Genomic DNA, 16678 nt, shown 5'->3' on the forward strand with positions numbered 1-16678 from the left:
CATTTTTTTTGGTTTTTTTTTAAAAAAAAAAAAAAAAAAAAAAAAAGTGCACTAACTGTATCATAGTCTATATAAAGAGCTAGATTTTCAATCTGCCTCATCTCTTGGAGATGATTCGCAAAAGATTTGGTAAAAATATGCACACTTGCCATACTTAAAGACAACCCTGTGAGAATGTCACAGTTGTATTAATGAAAAGCTAACACGAAAACACAAAGCATTGGGTGTTCTGATTGGTAATATCTTAACATTGTCATTTATAGTAACAACAGAACAACTAGCTGTTATCAAAACTTGTCAGAAAGAGATGATATGCAGGGGTCACATATCAGCAGCTAGACTCAAACATATAGTGTAAGACTGTAAACAAACACACACACACACACACACACACACACACACACACACACACACACACACACACACACACACACACACGAACATTCACCATGTGTTGATAACTGTAAAATTGCTTTGCCTCTTTTGCTATGGTTGCAAATGTTTTAAATCTCAGACATTCATTCACAAAGCCATCAGAGCTGTCCACCTTCCAAGTATTGCCACTGGTACAAATGAATTACTTCTTGGACACGCATTCATAAGCCATTACAGTTGCCTTTCTATTTGTGCCTATAAACTATCCTAGTTTCCTTAGCAATGCAAACGCCTATTACGTGTTGCAAACCATTAACATCGGTTGATATTTTGGTTGATGTTACAAGTTTATGGTAATAGCATGGGGTGTGTGGCATGTTCACACAACGGTACAAATGTGGGGAAATGTGAAAAAATAAATAAATGTAACTGTGACAAATCATACCACGCTTACCATGACATTTTACAAAAATGCTATTTGCCATTGTGTAGCATTTACATTTTTTAGAAAAGCACAGAGAGCGCTCACTGTAGCAATGTAGAGAAGTATGTATTTGTTTCTGTACTAAATCTCTATTTGCCTGAGTGTCTCCTCTCCATGAGTGTGTGTGAGTGGGACAGTTGTGCAAATAACTCAAGCAAAAACTATGCACCCGAGAGGAAATGTGTCTGTTGCATGGCTGACAGTCCCTACGGCCACAGGGCTAGAGGTCGCACAGGTGTCCCCCTGGTCACTTCTGTTACTGGTCCTCAGGCACAGACATTCAACCAGTCAGTCACCAACAATACTGGTCCCACACCCTTACTCTTTGCTAAGTCATGACTGCCCGGCATGGGCATGGACACCCTATTTATGGTGCCACAACAAGTGTGTGTCTCCCTTGTAGCAGATGTCTGATCTAGGAATGCTGAGCACGGTTCTAACATTAAACCAAGACTAAGGGGAGAACTCAATAAGGACATAAACATGGAGTTACTGAAAAAAAACCTCAGTAAAACAATGTCATCTGATAACTACAATTAAAACAGTGATACCAGGACCAGATGAACTGTTATACTCCTATTATTTCCCAGCATAGAAGCCTAACATTGTGTTTTGGTTCTGTTAATGAGAATACACCAGAACAAAAACAGAACTCTTAAACTTTGATGGATCCATTGGTGGTGGGTGCATCGTTGCAAACTCATGCTGGTGGGAGAAACATTAACAGCCCTAAAATCTGCAGTATTTGGTAAAAAGTCCAAAGTTTCCACAGATAATAACGATATCAAACTGAATTTGTAGTTGACGTGCAAAATTATTACCAATGAAGACTTTGAATATTTCACACAATGTAGGTACAATAAGAACTAAATGTAGGAACATAGAATATGTAATACAAAAATGAAAAAAAAAATTCAGATAGTAATAGGAACAAATAAAAATTCAACAAACAATTGAAATTCAAAAATAATTTGTACAAATAATTGTATAGAAATGCTCTGTATATAATGTGTTGAGGTCTTTTGTGGTAATTAAAGAATGGTTTTTATGCATCTTATTAACTTATTAAGTAGCAAGCTGTCATCATTTGGTCTTCCATGTCTGAGTCTGTAAAAAACACTGACGCCAAAAAAAGCCACAAGGAAAGGACTTCACTGTTCAGTGGACCAGCTTTTATGATCTGGAAGTTGTCTCTCTACCCTTTGCTCCATCTGAAACCCTAGTCAGTGTAAAACAGCCTGCAGGTATCCACGCCCTGCAGGACCTGTGATTCAGACTAAACCCTCTGACTGATTGTTTCCGATGAGTGAGACCTCAGCGCCAGCTGGCCGCTGCTACAGTCTCTTGATTTGTACCCGATTTCATGGTCCAGAAGTGGCCCACTCCTCTTACTGCAAGGGGGATTACAGAGCGGGACAAATGGCATCACGTATGCATCTGGGAACAGCTGTGGCAGCTGCCCACTCCTCGCCACAACATACATCCACCACAGCGGGCCTGAACACTCTCCAGTTCAAAACAAGCTCAAACACCAGCTTACTGAAAATTAAAAGAGCACAACTGAAGCACTAGAGAAAGCTATCAGGTGACACTGATCAAAGCCTCTGGATTGGACTGACAGCTGCTGATGGTTAAATTCATTTCATTCAGATTATTTATTTATTAGAATTCATGACGAATATCTTTTTGTTTTACTTCAGGAACAGCCACCTTTGGGAATCATTGTAGAAAGAAAATGTGTGCATTGCGTGTCGTGATTCATCACATAATATATCAGCTCTATGGTTTGCTTACAAAAATAATTCAACAAATAATTTCTTTTGTTTGTCTATTTTTCATATGTGAGCTTTTAGCACTTGTTGTTTAGCACATTGCAATTTTTCCTCTTCCAACATAGAGAAATAGCAACTCAAGATTCTGTAAACGGCCTGTATTACTGATGTAAATTCACTCATTAAAGGAATAAACCACCAAAAATGTAGATTTTGAATCTTCAGCCATTTTCTACGCCTTGAACGTGGCTTTAAAAAGTTTACAGCTTGTTTCTTAGAAAAGGATAGTAAGTGTAGTCAATCTGGATTCACTGCAGCTCCAATGGATTGTAATGGCAATGAACTAAAACTATCAAAACCTTCGTAGAACCTTCTCAAACCAACTTAAAGTATAACCCACTTCATTCAGTGATGTTTGTGTTCAGTGTGTTCAGTATTGTCATTGGTAAAGTAGTATTTGTTTGGAGTGATTGGAGATGTTTTGATGTTTATTTTTCCTCCGTCTTGATGTTGAATTATAATTGCAGTCCACTAAAGCTGCTGTTTCATGTGAAGGAGTCAGCTATAAACTTTTCAGAGGCACCTTTCAAGCCTCCTCTGGGTTTGTATTTCATATTCAAGAGACAGATCTTTGGTGAGGCAGACTGTTTCCATTTAATGAAATCTGCAACACAGTAAACAAACTGAATAAGACACTTTTTGTTATTCGGTAATCGCCCTTCTTGGACTTTTAACACTTCTGGCATTTGAAGGTGGAATTTAATCCCATGTTTAACCCCTGCAGAGTTTAAGTAGAAGTTCTCTGATATCTGCATCAAGGCTGAGGACTGAGAATCCTGCACCTCACAGGTCATGCTTCAGGGTTTAAAGCTCTTTCAAATCATTCACAGGATTATTTATTTATCTTCATATAAATACAATTATTACTGAGGTCCTGAGGATTTGACCAAAATATCTTTTGTGTAATGTCACTACATACTGAGGCCTCACTGTAACGAACTGGTTTTCCCCCGAGGCTGTGTCAGTGATCTATGTTCAAAAGGAGACACCTTATGTTGTCAGTGATTTTCTCCACAATCAATTAGCTGTGGAATATGGAAATGAACCACCAAAATAGCACAGATTCACCATAAAGACATTAAACAACTCACACGGTCAGAGACACTTCACAATGAATTATAGGGCACATCATAACAAGAATCACACAAGGCCCACTCACTCACCCTGCCCAACCTGGGCTGCATTACTACTCCAAACAGAGGGAAAGACTGATGGCGGTTGGAAGTGCTGTTGGTAATATGTCAGTTTACATTGCCATCCATTTTAGATCTCATAATGGCGTCTGCTGACAGGGGCTACTAATGATGCCCTGAGCCCTCTGTTCACATCTGGAGCCTCGTCCTCCTCAAAAAGCTTCATCATCCTCCTTCCGAGCAGGATGAATTGTTTAGATCAGCCACAACCTCTGATTGCAGAGCCAGTGTGAGTGCCTCTGTTGATGAAAACTAGTTGATGTTTGGTTGATGACATCACTCAGGTAAAAACATAAACTGTGTATCTGAGGAGTGGGGTATCTAAAGGTCATTCTCTAAACAAGATCACTCTCTGAAGGGGCAGGAAGTGAGAAGTAGTGAGCTAAAAATTGGGGGTAGGCTGAATCTAGATCCACACAGCAGGGGAAGAGAGGGGGGCAGTGTCACACGGTGCAGCTCGGTGCAAATTGAGTACCTTTACAGCAGCCTATGAAATCCAATTACTTGCTATTAACATTTTATAGAAATCAGAGAACGAAGAGGGATATACCTCCTCCACTAGCGCCATTGCTCATGCACCTGTGGTCTAAGTTCTTTTTATAACTATTGTATAATAAAAATATGTATAATTATTAAGTCAACAGTTAAACTAAACCATCAGCTGAAGACAAACCACAAAACTGCCACTAGTCACAGCAATCAACTCGGTAAGGACAACTTTAACTTTTTTTCCCCCTCCTCTCCTTTCATCCACTGAGTCTGTGACAAACAAGCTCACACTGGATACAACAGAAAGCAAACACAGAAGTACTTCAATGCTCAAATACATCAAAATACTTTGTTTGTTTGTTTTTTTGAGCATCAACAATGAAGAGGCAGTGACTTTTACTTACCTGACAAAGCAGAACACCCAGCAAACACACCATCAACATCTGTACCGCCATCCTCAGTACCTGCACTCAGAAACTCAGTATGAATAGACCACTGATGACTAAAAGATCTGAGGCTCCCCCGCTGAGAACTGGGCTCCTGAATGGCTACACAGGGCGAAAAGGCCCGACACTCCAACCCTGAATTCTGTCCCCCTCTTTCCCTCTCTCTGTCCTCTTGCTCTTGCCGTCTCTCTGTCTCTCTCTGTCTCTCTCCCTGCTTCCCTCTCCCAGCGTCTGTCTCTCACAGCTCCTCCCTGTCCATAGCAGGGGTATGTCTCACAGTCGCGGGGTAGGGGGGTTAGAATTTCAGCAGCGTCCCTCCCAAGTACCCCAGCACATGTGCTGTCACTCACAAATCCAATGAGAGAGGGAGAGAAAGAGAGAGAGAGAGAGAGAGAAGGATGAAGAGAGAGGCAGAGCAGCTGTCGGTGGTGTAGACAGAAACAGTGTCTTCAACAGTTGAAAGCAAGGAAGTAAACCTCATTTAACACTTTTCAAAACAATAGTTCTTTACAGAGAGACATAAGGGAGAAAGGAAAAGAAAGCCAAGACAATATGTGAAACCAGGACACCTACAAAGCAGAAAATGTGGAATTACTATTTCAGTAAAATGCCAATAAAAAGAAATGTGTTTTAAAATGTTTTTTAAGAAATCAAAGCTCTCGAAAACTATGGCAGCACTGACACTGACGGTACAATGTGAAGTCAGATGCAACACTAGTAATCTGTACATGGCCTAATTGAAGACACTGTTGATGGAATTTGGGGTTGTGAAACTCTCAGTGTAATGCCATGGCCATATATGGCCAAACTAAGAGGGACTCTCTACCAAAAAAAAAAAAAGTCACCCAAATGAATTTGTTAATTATTTTTACAATTAATTGCTTAAGCATATAAATTGCCTGACATTGGTGAAATAAACATGATCACGGTTTCCTGGAGTCAAGGTGACATTGTTTTGTCTGAGCAACAGCCTAAAACCTAAAGATTTTTTACAATTACATAAACCATAAAAGGCAGAAACAGAAGCTGAAACCAAAGAAAATTTTGCATTTTTCATTGAAAAATATTACTCTATTATTAAACAATTAATCAAATGGGCTAAATGTAAGTTTTTGGTATCACTACATAGCTAATATTAGCATTAACAGCTGTTTAGCAGCTAGCCTCAGCCTGGCACCGTCACTTTCCGATAGGGAGTGACTGTGGTGTCCCGTCTGCCCTGAAGAAGTAGCTGCTCAGCGGGCGTATTATAACCTCTTGTCTTGTAAACACAACGATGGCTGAAGCTGTTGCCAAGCAATCATCGTCACCATCCACTCTGGGCAAGAGACTACATTCTGCCGCAGAGAAAACTTACATGTAGCACCTTTAATTATCAAAATTACTGAAGATTATTTTTCTGTCTAATAAATAATCAATTACTGTTTAGGCCCTACAGAATTATTCTACAACTTACAATTACATCTAAAACAAATACCTCCATGACATGATACTCTGGACACAAACATCTGTCTCTAATACCCCATGGTAATAAGTCACAACTATGGACTATTTTCAGTTTTTGAGAAAATTGAAAAACAGCTAATGACATCAACCCCAGAGCTAAAAACTGCCACAAAAATAAATGCAATAGTTTGATCAGGCCGATCTCTTTGTAAGTCTTTTAACACCTACTGCTGTCGCACTAAGAGGAAAATAGAAATACAAATATCTCTAGTATTGTACAGGCCCCACTTGACAGCACAGCATACTCTTCTGTTTAAGTCTTAAAGGGCTTAGAAGTCGTTTTCTTCTTAAATCCGTCTTGTCCAGCTCAACCTTCATGTCGTAAGGTTGCATACGTAACCTCGCTGTCCAGTGCAGCGTGTGTTGTGTCCTCACACATTCAGAACATTCAGCCAGAATGCTTTGATCTCCTGCTATTTTGAACACTCTGTCAAAGCAGAAGATGGAGATGTATGGTGCTCAACGGGAGACGTCAAAACAGAGATCGCCTGGTCCGTGATGCTTAAAGTTTGACTGAAACACTGCCATGAACGATCAAGCACAAGTGTTTTAGGAGGTGGTTGTTCACCTTGGAGGGAAAAAGTTGAGGAAGTTGGTTTGCTTTGTTGGTTAGATGTTCTCGTGGGAGACACAACCAGCAGGAATGGTGTGTTTGGCATTATGGGATGGTCAGACGAGGATTATGAATGGAGTCCAGATCTGCTCCACACCACTTTGAACACTCCTCAACATGCGCTCAGCAAGTCTGCTCACAGGTCAACGGTCGATACGGATCTTTACAAAGTAAACAACTCTTGGCTTCTCTCTCACCACAGACACTCCTCTGCTTGCAGGTCAGACACCTATTCCTGTTGGAAACCAGAGGTGATGACTATCTTGGACATTAAATACCACTACACAAATGAAACTCTGTGTGTTACGAATGTATAGTTACAAATGAGACTGACATACTGTTGATACAGTTGAGAGACTCTCATGCTAGAAAGTAGAGCAGCGAGAATAAGTGAGTGTGTTGGCAGGCTGACTGTGCGTCCTGAATGGGTGTCTGCATGCTTCCATGCGTCAATGTGTTCACGAATGTGAGTGTGTGTGAGAGTTCTGGTATAAAGGGGAGATTTTACAGCACCTGTCTCTGTCATTTCAGGCAGAGGCAGTTGGCAGGAGCCACACTGATGTTTCGCTTCCTCCACCCCCCCACCCCTCCACACACACACACACACACACACGCACACACGCACACACGCACACACACACACACACACACACACAATTACCTAACAACAGGATCCCATACTAGAGTGCATGCAGATATTCTATGTGGTTCTGGAAGAATGTCGCTTCTCCAATGAGTAGTCACAATCAATGTTCTGTGTGAAACCTGTTCAGGTGTGTTTCTTATAAATACGACTAGGTCCAAAAGTAGAGCTAAAGTTTAAAAGTTGAACCAATTAAAATCTGGCTCAAAGTGTTTTCTACAGATTCAGAGACAGAGCTCTGCTGCCAGCTGTTGGTGGGAAAAACAGCTTGCATCAAATGAGAAAGAGTGGACAAGCACGCAGTCTCTGTTAAATATTAGTTACACATCTAAATCTGCAGAGTGATGCGAGGGAAATTATGATGTTGTGATGGAACAGATGTGTTTTGTCTTCGTGGGGAGTTCATCGTGCGACTTGTTGTTCAGGTTAAGAGCGTTATCAATCTGATAATCAAGCAAGCGAGAAGACTCGGCGAGGACATTGTCCTTTGCTGTTGTTGACTGTTGCCCGGATTGTTGAAATTATTAATGTTGCAGAACACAGATTTTGTGAAATGTTTGGATATGAGTGTTCCAGTGAAAGGGTCCAACTTGGCCTATTGGGTAACTGTCTGTTTTGGTGTTTTGCATCTTTGCCAGAAGGCGCTGAGCGAAGGCTAGAAGAGAGAATAACCTGCCCAGCATCATTTCTCCATGTACACGTGAAAACAGATATTAAAGAGCACTTTCACCTGATTTCACCTACAGGGTTAAAGAATTCTTTCTTCAATAAGTTAGATAACAGAAGAGAGATTTTTTTCCCTTACAGTGAGCTATTAATCAAACCTGTGAGTTTATTGTTATGAGTGATGCCTTTCACGCTACACTTTTACACATTTGATCCAATTTTGAAATATCAAATAGAGCAGCTTTAAGAACACCCTAAATGACTGTATTCATGATTTTGTATCCTTTGCTGCTATATAAAGACTGTGAAAAAAAAAAAAAATCTTGTTTAAAACAATTTAAATAAATTTTATTTGAAATATGAGCTGCATAGCTGCAGTGTTGTTGATATTGATGTTCTTCATAGCCAAAGCGATAGATAGCCAGAAGGAAGGAAGACCTAGCCTATTACAAATTAGGCTATTAATAGAGTTATTTGACATGTCAGTGGACAGCTCAAAGAAATCGCATATTGATAGATATTACAAACACATGAACTTCAAAAGTATGCAAGTTGATTATATATACTGTTGGAAAGAGGATGACATGCAGATGCAACATTTGCACACTGCACCTCAGTGTCAACTTTGAATTACTGAGGACTATCAGACCCAGTAGAACACCATGAAATGAGATCACGCGTTTCAAAGGCTTGTTCGTGCAGCGTCCCACTGAGGCAGTAATAGCGGAGCTGTAGTAAGGTCACTGTAAAAAATATTCTTCTGAACACACAGGTGGCTGGGAGCCCCACTGATCAGGAAATAAGAAACCAAACCTGGTAGCTGTCTGGCTCACCAGGCAGACAGTAACACTATTAATGATGAATATTGGGAGGAAAGCAGAGGAAACCTGCACTTGGTTTCCACACAGTATCTCTGACGCCAGTGACAGGTACAGTGGTGAACCATCTTGAAATTTACTGTTGATGATTTTTGCAGCATTACTTTGTCTAAATGTCTTTTGATCATGAAACACACTTTTATAAAGATAAGGAATAAAAGGAAGACATGAAGAATATTATCATTATTTAATTAACAGCACTTAATGGGGAAAATATAATTAAACTTTTATTCCCTTATGAGAAAAAAATCTCCTCTAAGAGACAAAGAACCTCTTTAAAGGTTGAGTAGACTTTCACAAATGATAGGATGAAACATCTATTGGTCCCATAATCAATTTAACAAACCATCTTCATATCAATATTTATTCATTTATTATATGTTAATTCATTTATATGAATTATATAATTTATTATATGGATACTTAAATTTATATGCACCATTTGCTTCACTTTGAAGCTGCCTCAGCTTGCATCTCTTGAACTTTGTCTGAGAACAAGTAAGTAATTCCACCATATCTTGTGTTGATAATTCATTAGTTAATGCTGGTCATACAATTTTTTTTCAATAAGAGCATAAACTGGAAAACCATTTCAACAAGAAAACTAATGTAACTTAATTTATTCATTACTTTAATTTAGGGTTAGGGTTATTATTAGGGTTATTCTTGCTTGCTTGCCTCCTCGACAGGAAATCAATTCCAGGGCAAACAAAGTATAAAAGCCTTTAAGAAAGCGGCTTATTGGGCCAAAGCCTTAACACCCTTTGAATATAATTTCTGCATGTATAATGTAGAAGTTAAACTGCCATCATCAGAATGACACACTGATTGGCTGCCAAAACATTTGCTTAAGTTGCAAAAAACAAACAAAAAAAAAAACTTCTCTGTAAAGAGTATCACACATTATTATATGAAAGGTGAGATCTGATTTTCACCTTTCTTCATTTATTAAATTACTTACAGTAAATAATGTATAAAAATAACTTGGGAGGGAAATAACAAACCAATGAATTAAAGAATTCAATAGTTTATATCTATCCCAGCACGGAGCACTAAATAGGACATTTTACAATTGATATACTGCACACCCATCTTTAAACATCTTTTGTTTCAGTTAGACTGTGATTGTTTTACATAGGTTTTTTGTGCATTTTTTCATCCACCCATAGACAATTGTACACTGACTAGCCCAAATCATGTCTTACGTTGTTTTGAAGGCAGTTCTTTTCTACTTTTGGCTGCAAATACTGTGACACCAGCAGAGGGCAGTGTTACACCATGTAAGCATTCAGCTTGAGTGGCGAGAGGAGGAGAGGGAAACTTACCACACTTGAGGGTTTGTCTAATAAGAGATCTGTCTGAAGAATAGAACAAATGATGACCCTGAGGATGGAGAAAAAAATATTGAACAGAAAAAGAGCAGAGACTGACTCACAATACAAGTCAGCCACTAAAGTGCAGTTTGCTAATCAAAATAACACAATCGCAGACAAGAAAAGCCTTGCAGCATATATAACTATAAACTATAAACAAACACACACATAGACATACACACTATAATAATCTCTGGATTAAAGTCGGCTATTCACTTTGTTCGCTGTAATGTCTCTGAACACGTATTTGTGTTCGCACCATTTATAAATATGTGATTTCTTTGTGAGTGAAGAAAAACAGTTACTCCAAAGCCTCAAACAGCAACAATGTAACATTTCCGAAGGCAACAGTGAAGGGAGGTGAGTGTGTGTGAGTGGGGGGTGGCTGGGTTACTGCAGCTCTGCCTTCGCCCCAGTCAGCCTCCACCAGGGTGGGTTGCCAATTAGAGCCAACACATATGACACACTTGACTCCCCCGCTTGAACCATGGCTGGAGATAATAGGCCTCTTCCTGCAGCTCAATCGATGACATACTGTCCCAAGGTTGATGTCTGCCTCGCTACACACACACACACACACACACACACACATAAACATAAACACACACATAAACACACGCACGCACACGCTTTCTCTTCCTTTCCCTCCTCTCTACCTCTTATCTGTCAGAGAGTAAAATGTCAGCTTTTTGTTTCTTACACAGAAGTATACAAGCAACACACACACACACACACACACACACACACACACACACACACACACACACACACACACACACACACAGACTTCTGCTCTCTTTCCTCTCCCCGTATTTTTCAAAGAATAAAGAATGACTTCCAACAAGAAGAATGCACCCTATTATCCACGCTGAGATAAGACACTTTTGCAATTTCTTCTTCAGTTATGTGTACATATATAGCTAATGTATCAGTTAAGTGTGTTCATAACTCTAGCTAACCCCACAGGGGGTGTCTGGGCTGTGTGAGGGCACCTGAGTCATGGGGCGTACAGACATTATGGTAATGGATATCTGCTGTGTACTGTAATAGGCAGACGGCTTGCGTGAACTCGCTCTCAGTTACAGGTCTCGACATTGTGGTTGCTGACTTGCATCTTGATTCGGTTGTTAGACCTTGGCCATCAATACAGCTGGGTCATAGCTGGCTAAGCAGAAGCATAAACATTGTATCAGTACAAATTCACAAAGCCCTGCGTGATACAAATCCACCTGTGTAACATCATCCCCTCAGCGCTGAGCCGGTAATGGTCACTTTCTCGGATACATTGTGTTTGTGTGTTTTTGCATCTGTACAAGGAAAGGAGTAAAGGGAGGAGAGTTTGGCAGACAGTGCTGCTCTTTGCATGGCCAGAAGGAGGGAAGGAAGCAGGAGGAGCAGCTGAGGGAGAGAGAAGAGTTAGAGGAAGGCCTCTGCATGGCTTTTTGGATGAGGGAGCTAGAATTGAGGAGAGGGGTGGATGGGGATGGGTGTGGGAGGCGGGTGACAGTTATGTGCGTGCGTGAGCCTAATCTGCCTCCATCAGCTGTCAGAGTCGGGGATGTCAGGGCTACCGAGGCTCCTGGTCCTCCCTCCCTCTCTCTCTCCCTCTCTCTCTGTCTCTCCCTCTCTCTCTGTCCCTCCCTCTCTTCACTGGCAATGTCATGTTGTCAGCCCACATATGCTTGTCTGCAGTGGAGGGGGTGGGCGGAGGGGGGTAGGGTGGTGGAGGAGACATAGGCACATGGGCAGCCTCCGTCTTTTTCCTGTCGCTGTCGACACTTGTCTTATTGCCTGTGTTCCGCCGACATTGGTCCCTTTTAACCCCTTCAGCTCCCCCCATTCTCTGTCCTTGCTGCTCTCCTCCCTCTGTCTCTGTGCATGGATAAAATCAGAGGCGGCGCTTAGTTGAGCCAAAAATTACATTCACTGGGCTTTTACTCCTAGCATGATTTTGTCTCCCTGCTTCTTTTTGTTCACTTAACATCCATAGACTTTGTCGCCTCTTTAATTTGGGCAGCAGGGTGGTGTAGTAAGTACAGGGACTGCCCTTCAGAGGATTTGTACCCAGCAGTGATGCTGTTCTTCAGCTGATCCTGAGCTCTGACCTCCAAGTGCTGGGAGGGAAAGGGAGGGGGCTTCACTACAGGGAAATGGTTTACTAGTTTCTGGTTCTTTGAAAAACCCATGAGGATCTTAATCAACATTTACTTACTGTTCTGAAGGTATTTCCAAAATCTTTTCTCACTATCAGGATGAAAAAATGTCCCCTCTGCTGCGGGACAAAAGTTTTGCCTCTTTTTCCCAATCTAAACAATGGTAGTAGCCACAAACGGCATACGTCATTGCTCACTTTGTAAGGGTTTATAAACTATAACTGCTATGCATTTCTTTGTAATTTTTATCTTTTTTGGGTTGTAATAAGTTGCTTGTACAAACGACCTACGGTGTCTTTTTTTTGGGAGCACCTTGTGTCACCATTTAACATCTGAATGGGGACTACAGATGAAAAACACACTTGATGTACAGTTTCTCTGTTCATCAACGTGAACTGTCTTGGAGAATGTCTTAGAGATTTCTCTCATCTTTGCTTTTGTTTTTTAAAACCTCCGGATGAGAAACCATTGGGTTCATGTGTCCTGAGCAATGAGAGCCCCATATGCAAAGATGGCAGTCAAGCAGTCAAGCGTTTATATCTATATGGGTAACAGTGTTCTCGCCCCAGTGACCTGCCCCTGGCACCTGCCACAGGGTGCTTTGAGACTACCTGTCAATCAAACTCCCTCCTCTCTTTCTTATGGCTCGTGCTGCAAGTCTTGGCTAACTCATTACATGCCCCCCCCCCCAAACCCCTTAGCCATCTCCAACTCCCAGTTTCCACACAGAGATGATATCTCTATACGTGCCCACCAGAGCGCACCGCCTCCCTGTCTCAGCATGCATGTTGCATGTTAACCATAAATCCCATGTACTGTACAGTATGTCTGCATGAATGTATCTTTGTTCTGTAGCACATTCAGCTACAGCCTGCAGTTGCGATTCCTTACTGAGCTGCTACAACCCTGTCTGAAGATTTCTATTCTGCAAGATATTAATGCAGAGCAGTTTTAACAAGGAGCAGGTCAAGTCTCACATTAAAGCCTCTGCAGACTGCTTGTGAAAAGACTGATTTGAGTTAAAGAATCGGAGTGCTGCGTTAACCTCAGTGCTTAGAATCTATAAGAAAATGTCTAAGTCGGGCTGAAAGGTATTTTTAATTAATGTTAATATTTAGCCTCAGCAATAATATGTATGATTCATAAAATGTGATCAATGACATGAAGCTTTCATGAGGAGCTCTGGTGCATTTATATTAAAATTTCACAACTACACCTGCACACAAACACTGAAAACACGAATGTGCACAATGAAAACCCCCCCTGTCACACACAGACACAAACGCACACAGTTGCACACGCTCGCACACACACACCGCTCTTGGCTATGAGTACCCTTGCCCCAAGTGCTCCCTTGCTGCAGTCTCCATAGCAGGCAGGGAGACTGTCTGAGTGCTTTATGTTTGTTGTAACACAGAGTCATCACTGTCAGAGCCATTGATTTGTCAACAACATAGTGATACACTGTAGATGGATAATGGCCCATCTTGTGCACAGTTGCTGCATTTTTCTGGACAGCCAAGGAGCATCTGTTGTTGTTTTTTTTTCATTTCTCTCTTTCCTTCCTGCTCCTCCTCCTCTTAAACTTCCCTCTCCCCCCACCCCCCGCATGCACACACATCCTTGCAGTTTGAAAACAATAAAAGAAAAGCAATGTGTCTTGTTCAGCTACTAAATAGCTGTCTGGTTTGTGTCTCCTGAGGTGGTTGCACATCAGTGGCTAGCCCATCTATCAGGCCAATGCATGGCCCTCAAACCTCCAGGTATAAAGATGATAAATACCCCACCTACTGAAAAGGGCATGGAAAAAGATGGATGGATATGGAAAAGGAGGGACAGTTACAGATATCGAAATGGAGTGATTGTGTGAGAAAAGAACTGGGGAACTGAGGGAGAAAAATGAGAAGAAATTCAAGATGAAAGAAATCGAGGAACAGGAAAGAAGAAGAAGACAGAAAGAAGAACCAGGATGCCCTTTAAGTGCACCAGGTGCCGCTTTGTAACTACTCTTCATAAGCCCAAATTTAGCCTAAGTGTTTACCCAGAGATTTAAGGGTAATTTATTTCACAGGTCCGCTGTTTCCAAGGAATTTCTTGAAAGTTTCCTGAAGAAAACCATGTAGTTTGGTACTAATAACAGAAAAAATAGAGACAAAGTCCAGGGAAAATTATTTTAGTTTAGTTTTTTATTTATTTTTTGTTAGTTGTTGAGTTTGTTATTGACTTCCAGATGAATTTCCATCAAAGAAATTGTTCCATTTAGACCCCAAGGAATATTTTTACTCATTCAAGGTTGTGCTTTATTTATAAAAACACTGATCACTGATCACTCTCTACCATACCTGTATTTAGTCGGCTACCAAATTAGATGGTTCTTCAAAAATTCCTGAGAGATTGAAAATAAATTAGAATTTACAGACCGATAAAATCTCCCATCTATTTCATGGGTTATTTACACATTACTTAAATAAAATTGGGTTTCACCACATAACTAACTAGCTCAGTTCTTACTTAGAGATTAGTTGTCACAAAATATTTACAGCGACTAACTGCCAGGTACAGAACGTAAGGAAAGTGAACCAACAGACAAAGCTGATATTAATTTGCTAACAAATGACCTGTTTAAGGTAAAGAGTAAAAAATTAACTAATATGAAACATGATGAGAACTGGGAAGAAATTAAATTTCTTCTCACAAAAATAACATTTTAAAACTCAAATTACAAAACGTTTAGCTAAATAGCTTCGGTAAGGTTAGCATAATCAGATATTTCCATTCAGATACTCTATATGGCATAAATGCTGCTAAATTTGAAACACACGTTTTTATCCGTGTATGTAAGTAAACAAGGTCACACCTACATTTACAAAGGACTGGCAGTTTAGTATATTATTTAATAATATATAAAAAGTTAAATATATCTTTTTGGCCTTTCTCAAGCTGTTTTATTTAGCAGCCATTTAGCAGTTATGTTTGTGACTTCATGTTAAGCCTACATAGTTGATTTTGACTGGACAGTGCCACAGATTTTTCCTAGCAACCAATTTACAGCTAAGACAAAATTTTAGGTGCAACTCAGTTTGGTAAATCGCTACTTTGAAGCTAGCTAGTATTACTGAGAACTTAAGAAGGACTTTACACACAAAGTTAGTAAGGAATAGCTGATACAACCCAGTCCAGGCTCCCTGTTCTCATCCCCTATTCCATCCACTGTTTGATTAAAGAGTACTTTCCCCCCTTATCGGGGCTGTCGCTGCATGAAGGAGCTATCTGCTGTGTGACTGGCAGACTACTGCCTGCTGCCTCTGATAGCATTCCACTTTGGTTAGGTAAATAGGAACTTAACTGAACTGAGACAATTTAAACAGTCTAAATGTAAGGAGATTAAAACTGGCCAAACAGTGGCTGAGCACAGGGATGCATCACTGCTAGTTCTGCACTGCTGCAAGGCTGAGAAAACACACATGTACTGAAGGCTTGTGCAAAGCGCACACACACATATTTTACAAAGTCAAACAGAAAGACATGAGCATCAGAGGCACTTAGAAAAAGACACAAAGAGTGAGAGGACACGTAGAGGCAGCCTTTAGTTGTTTTTGATGCCTTGGTGGCCTCTGACCTACAAAATCACTGTCTATGCTTGCAAAATCTCTCTCTGTCTCTCTCTCCCTAACACACATACATGTGCGCGCACACACACACACACACACACACACTCAAAGAGATACAAATGGCATGAGGCAGGCAAAGCAGGATGGACCTGGGGACAAGTTTCCGCCTGGACGCCCTCATATCTGAGCCAGTCCTGCTGCCCACAGGCCTTCCCAGACTGGCCAGTCGAGTGAGCGACCTACCCTGACTCTAACACTGTGTGGCAGGGGGACCTAGAGACAGATGTTCCCTGCCACTGGCATGGTGCTGAAGAGGAGATGGTATATGTGTGTCTATGAAGACAGAGGGAGAGGGAGATGGAGAGAGAGACTGAATGCTTGAATGGCAATGTTTGGAGGAAGGAGGAGGAGGTGGG

General features: G+C 40.9%; 1 protein-coding gene across 2 annotated transcripts in view; it reads right to left on the minus strand.

Annotated features, from left to right (window-relative positions):
* The window catches only part of cdh15 (cadherin 15, type 1, M-cadherin (myotubule)), a 36852-nt gene that overhangs the window by 11425 nt on the left and 8749 nt on the right, over positions 1–16678 (minus strand). Inside the window, exon 1 of one of the 2 annotated variants that reach the window (XM_023424366.2) lies at positions 4778–5035. The exons of the other annotated variant lie outside the window; for it this stretch is intronic. Within the exon in view, the coding sequence (XP_023280134.1) occupies positions 4778–4828 (51 nt within the window). The 5' untranslated portion in view covers positions 4829–5035. Of the gene's footprint in view, positions 1–4777; positions 5036–16678 lie in introns of those variants that run through there. 2 annotated transcript variants of the gene reach the window in all.

The sequence above is a fragment of the Seriola lalandi genome, unplaced genomic scaffold, assembly GCF_002814215.2.
Source record: "Seriola lalandi dorsalis isolate HSWRI2012SDOR001 ecotype SW California unplaced genomic scaffold, Sedor1 jcf7180002054735, whole genome shotgun sequence".
NCBI lineage: Eukaryota > Metazoa > Chordata > Actinopteri > Carangiformes > Carangidae > Seriola > Seriola lalandi.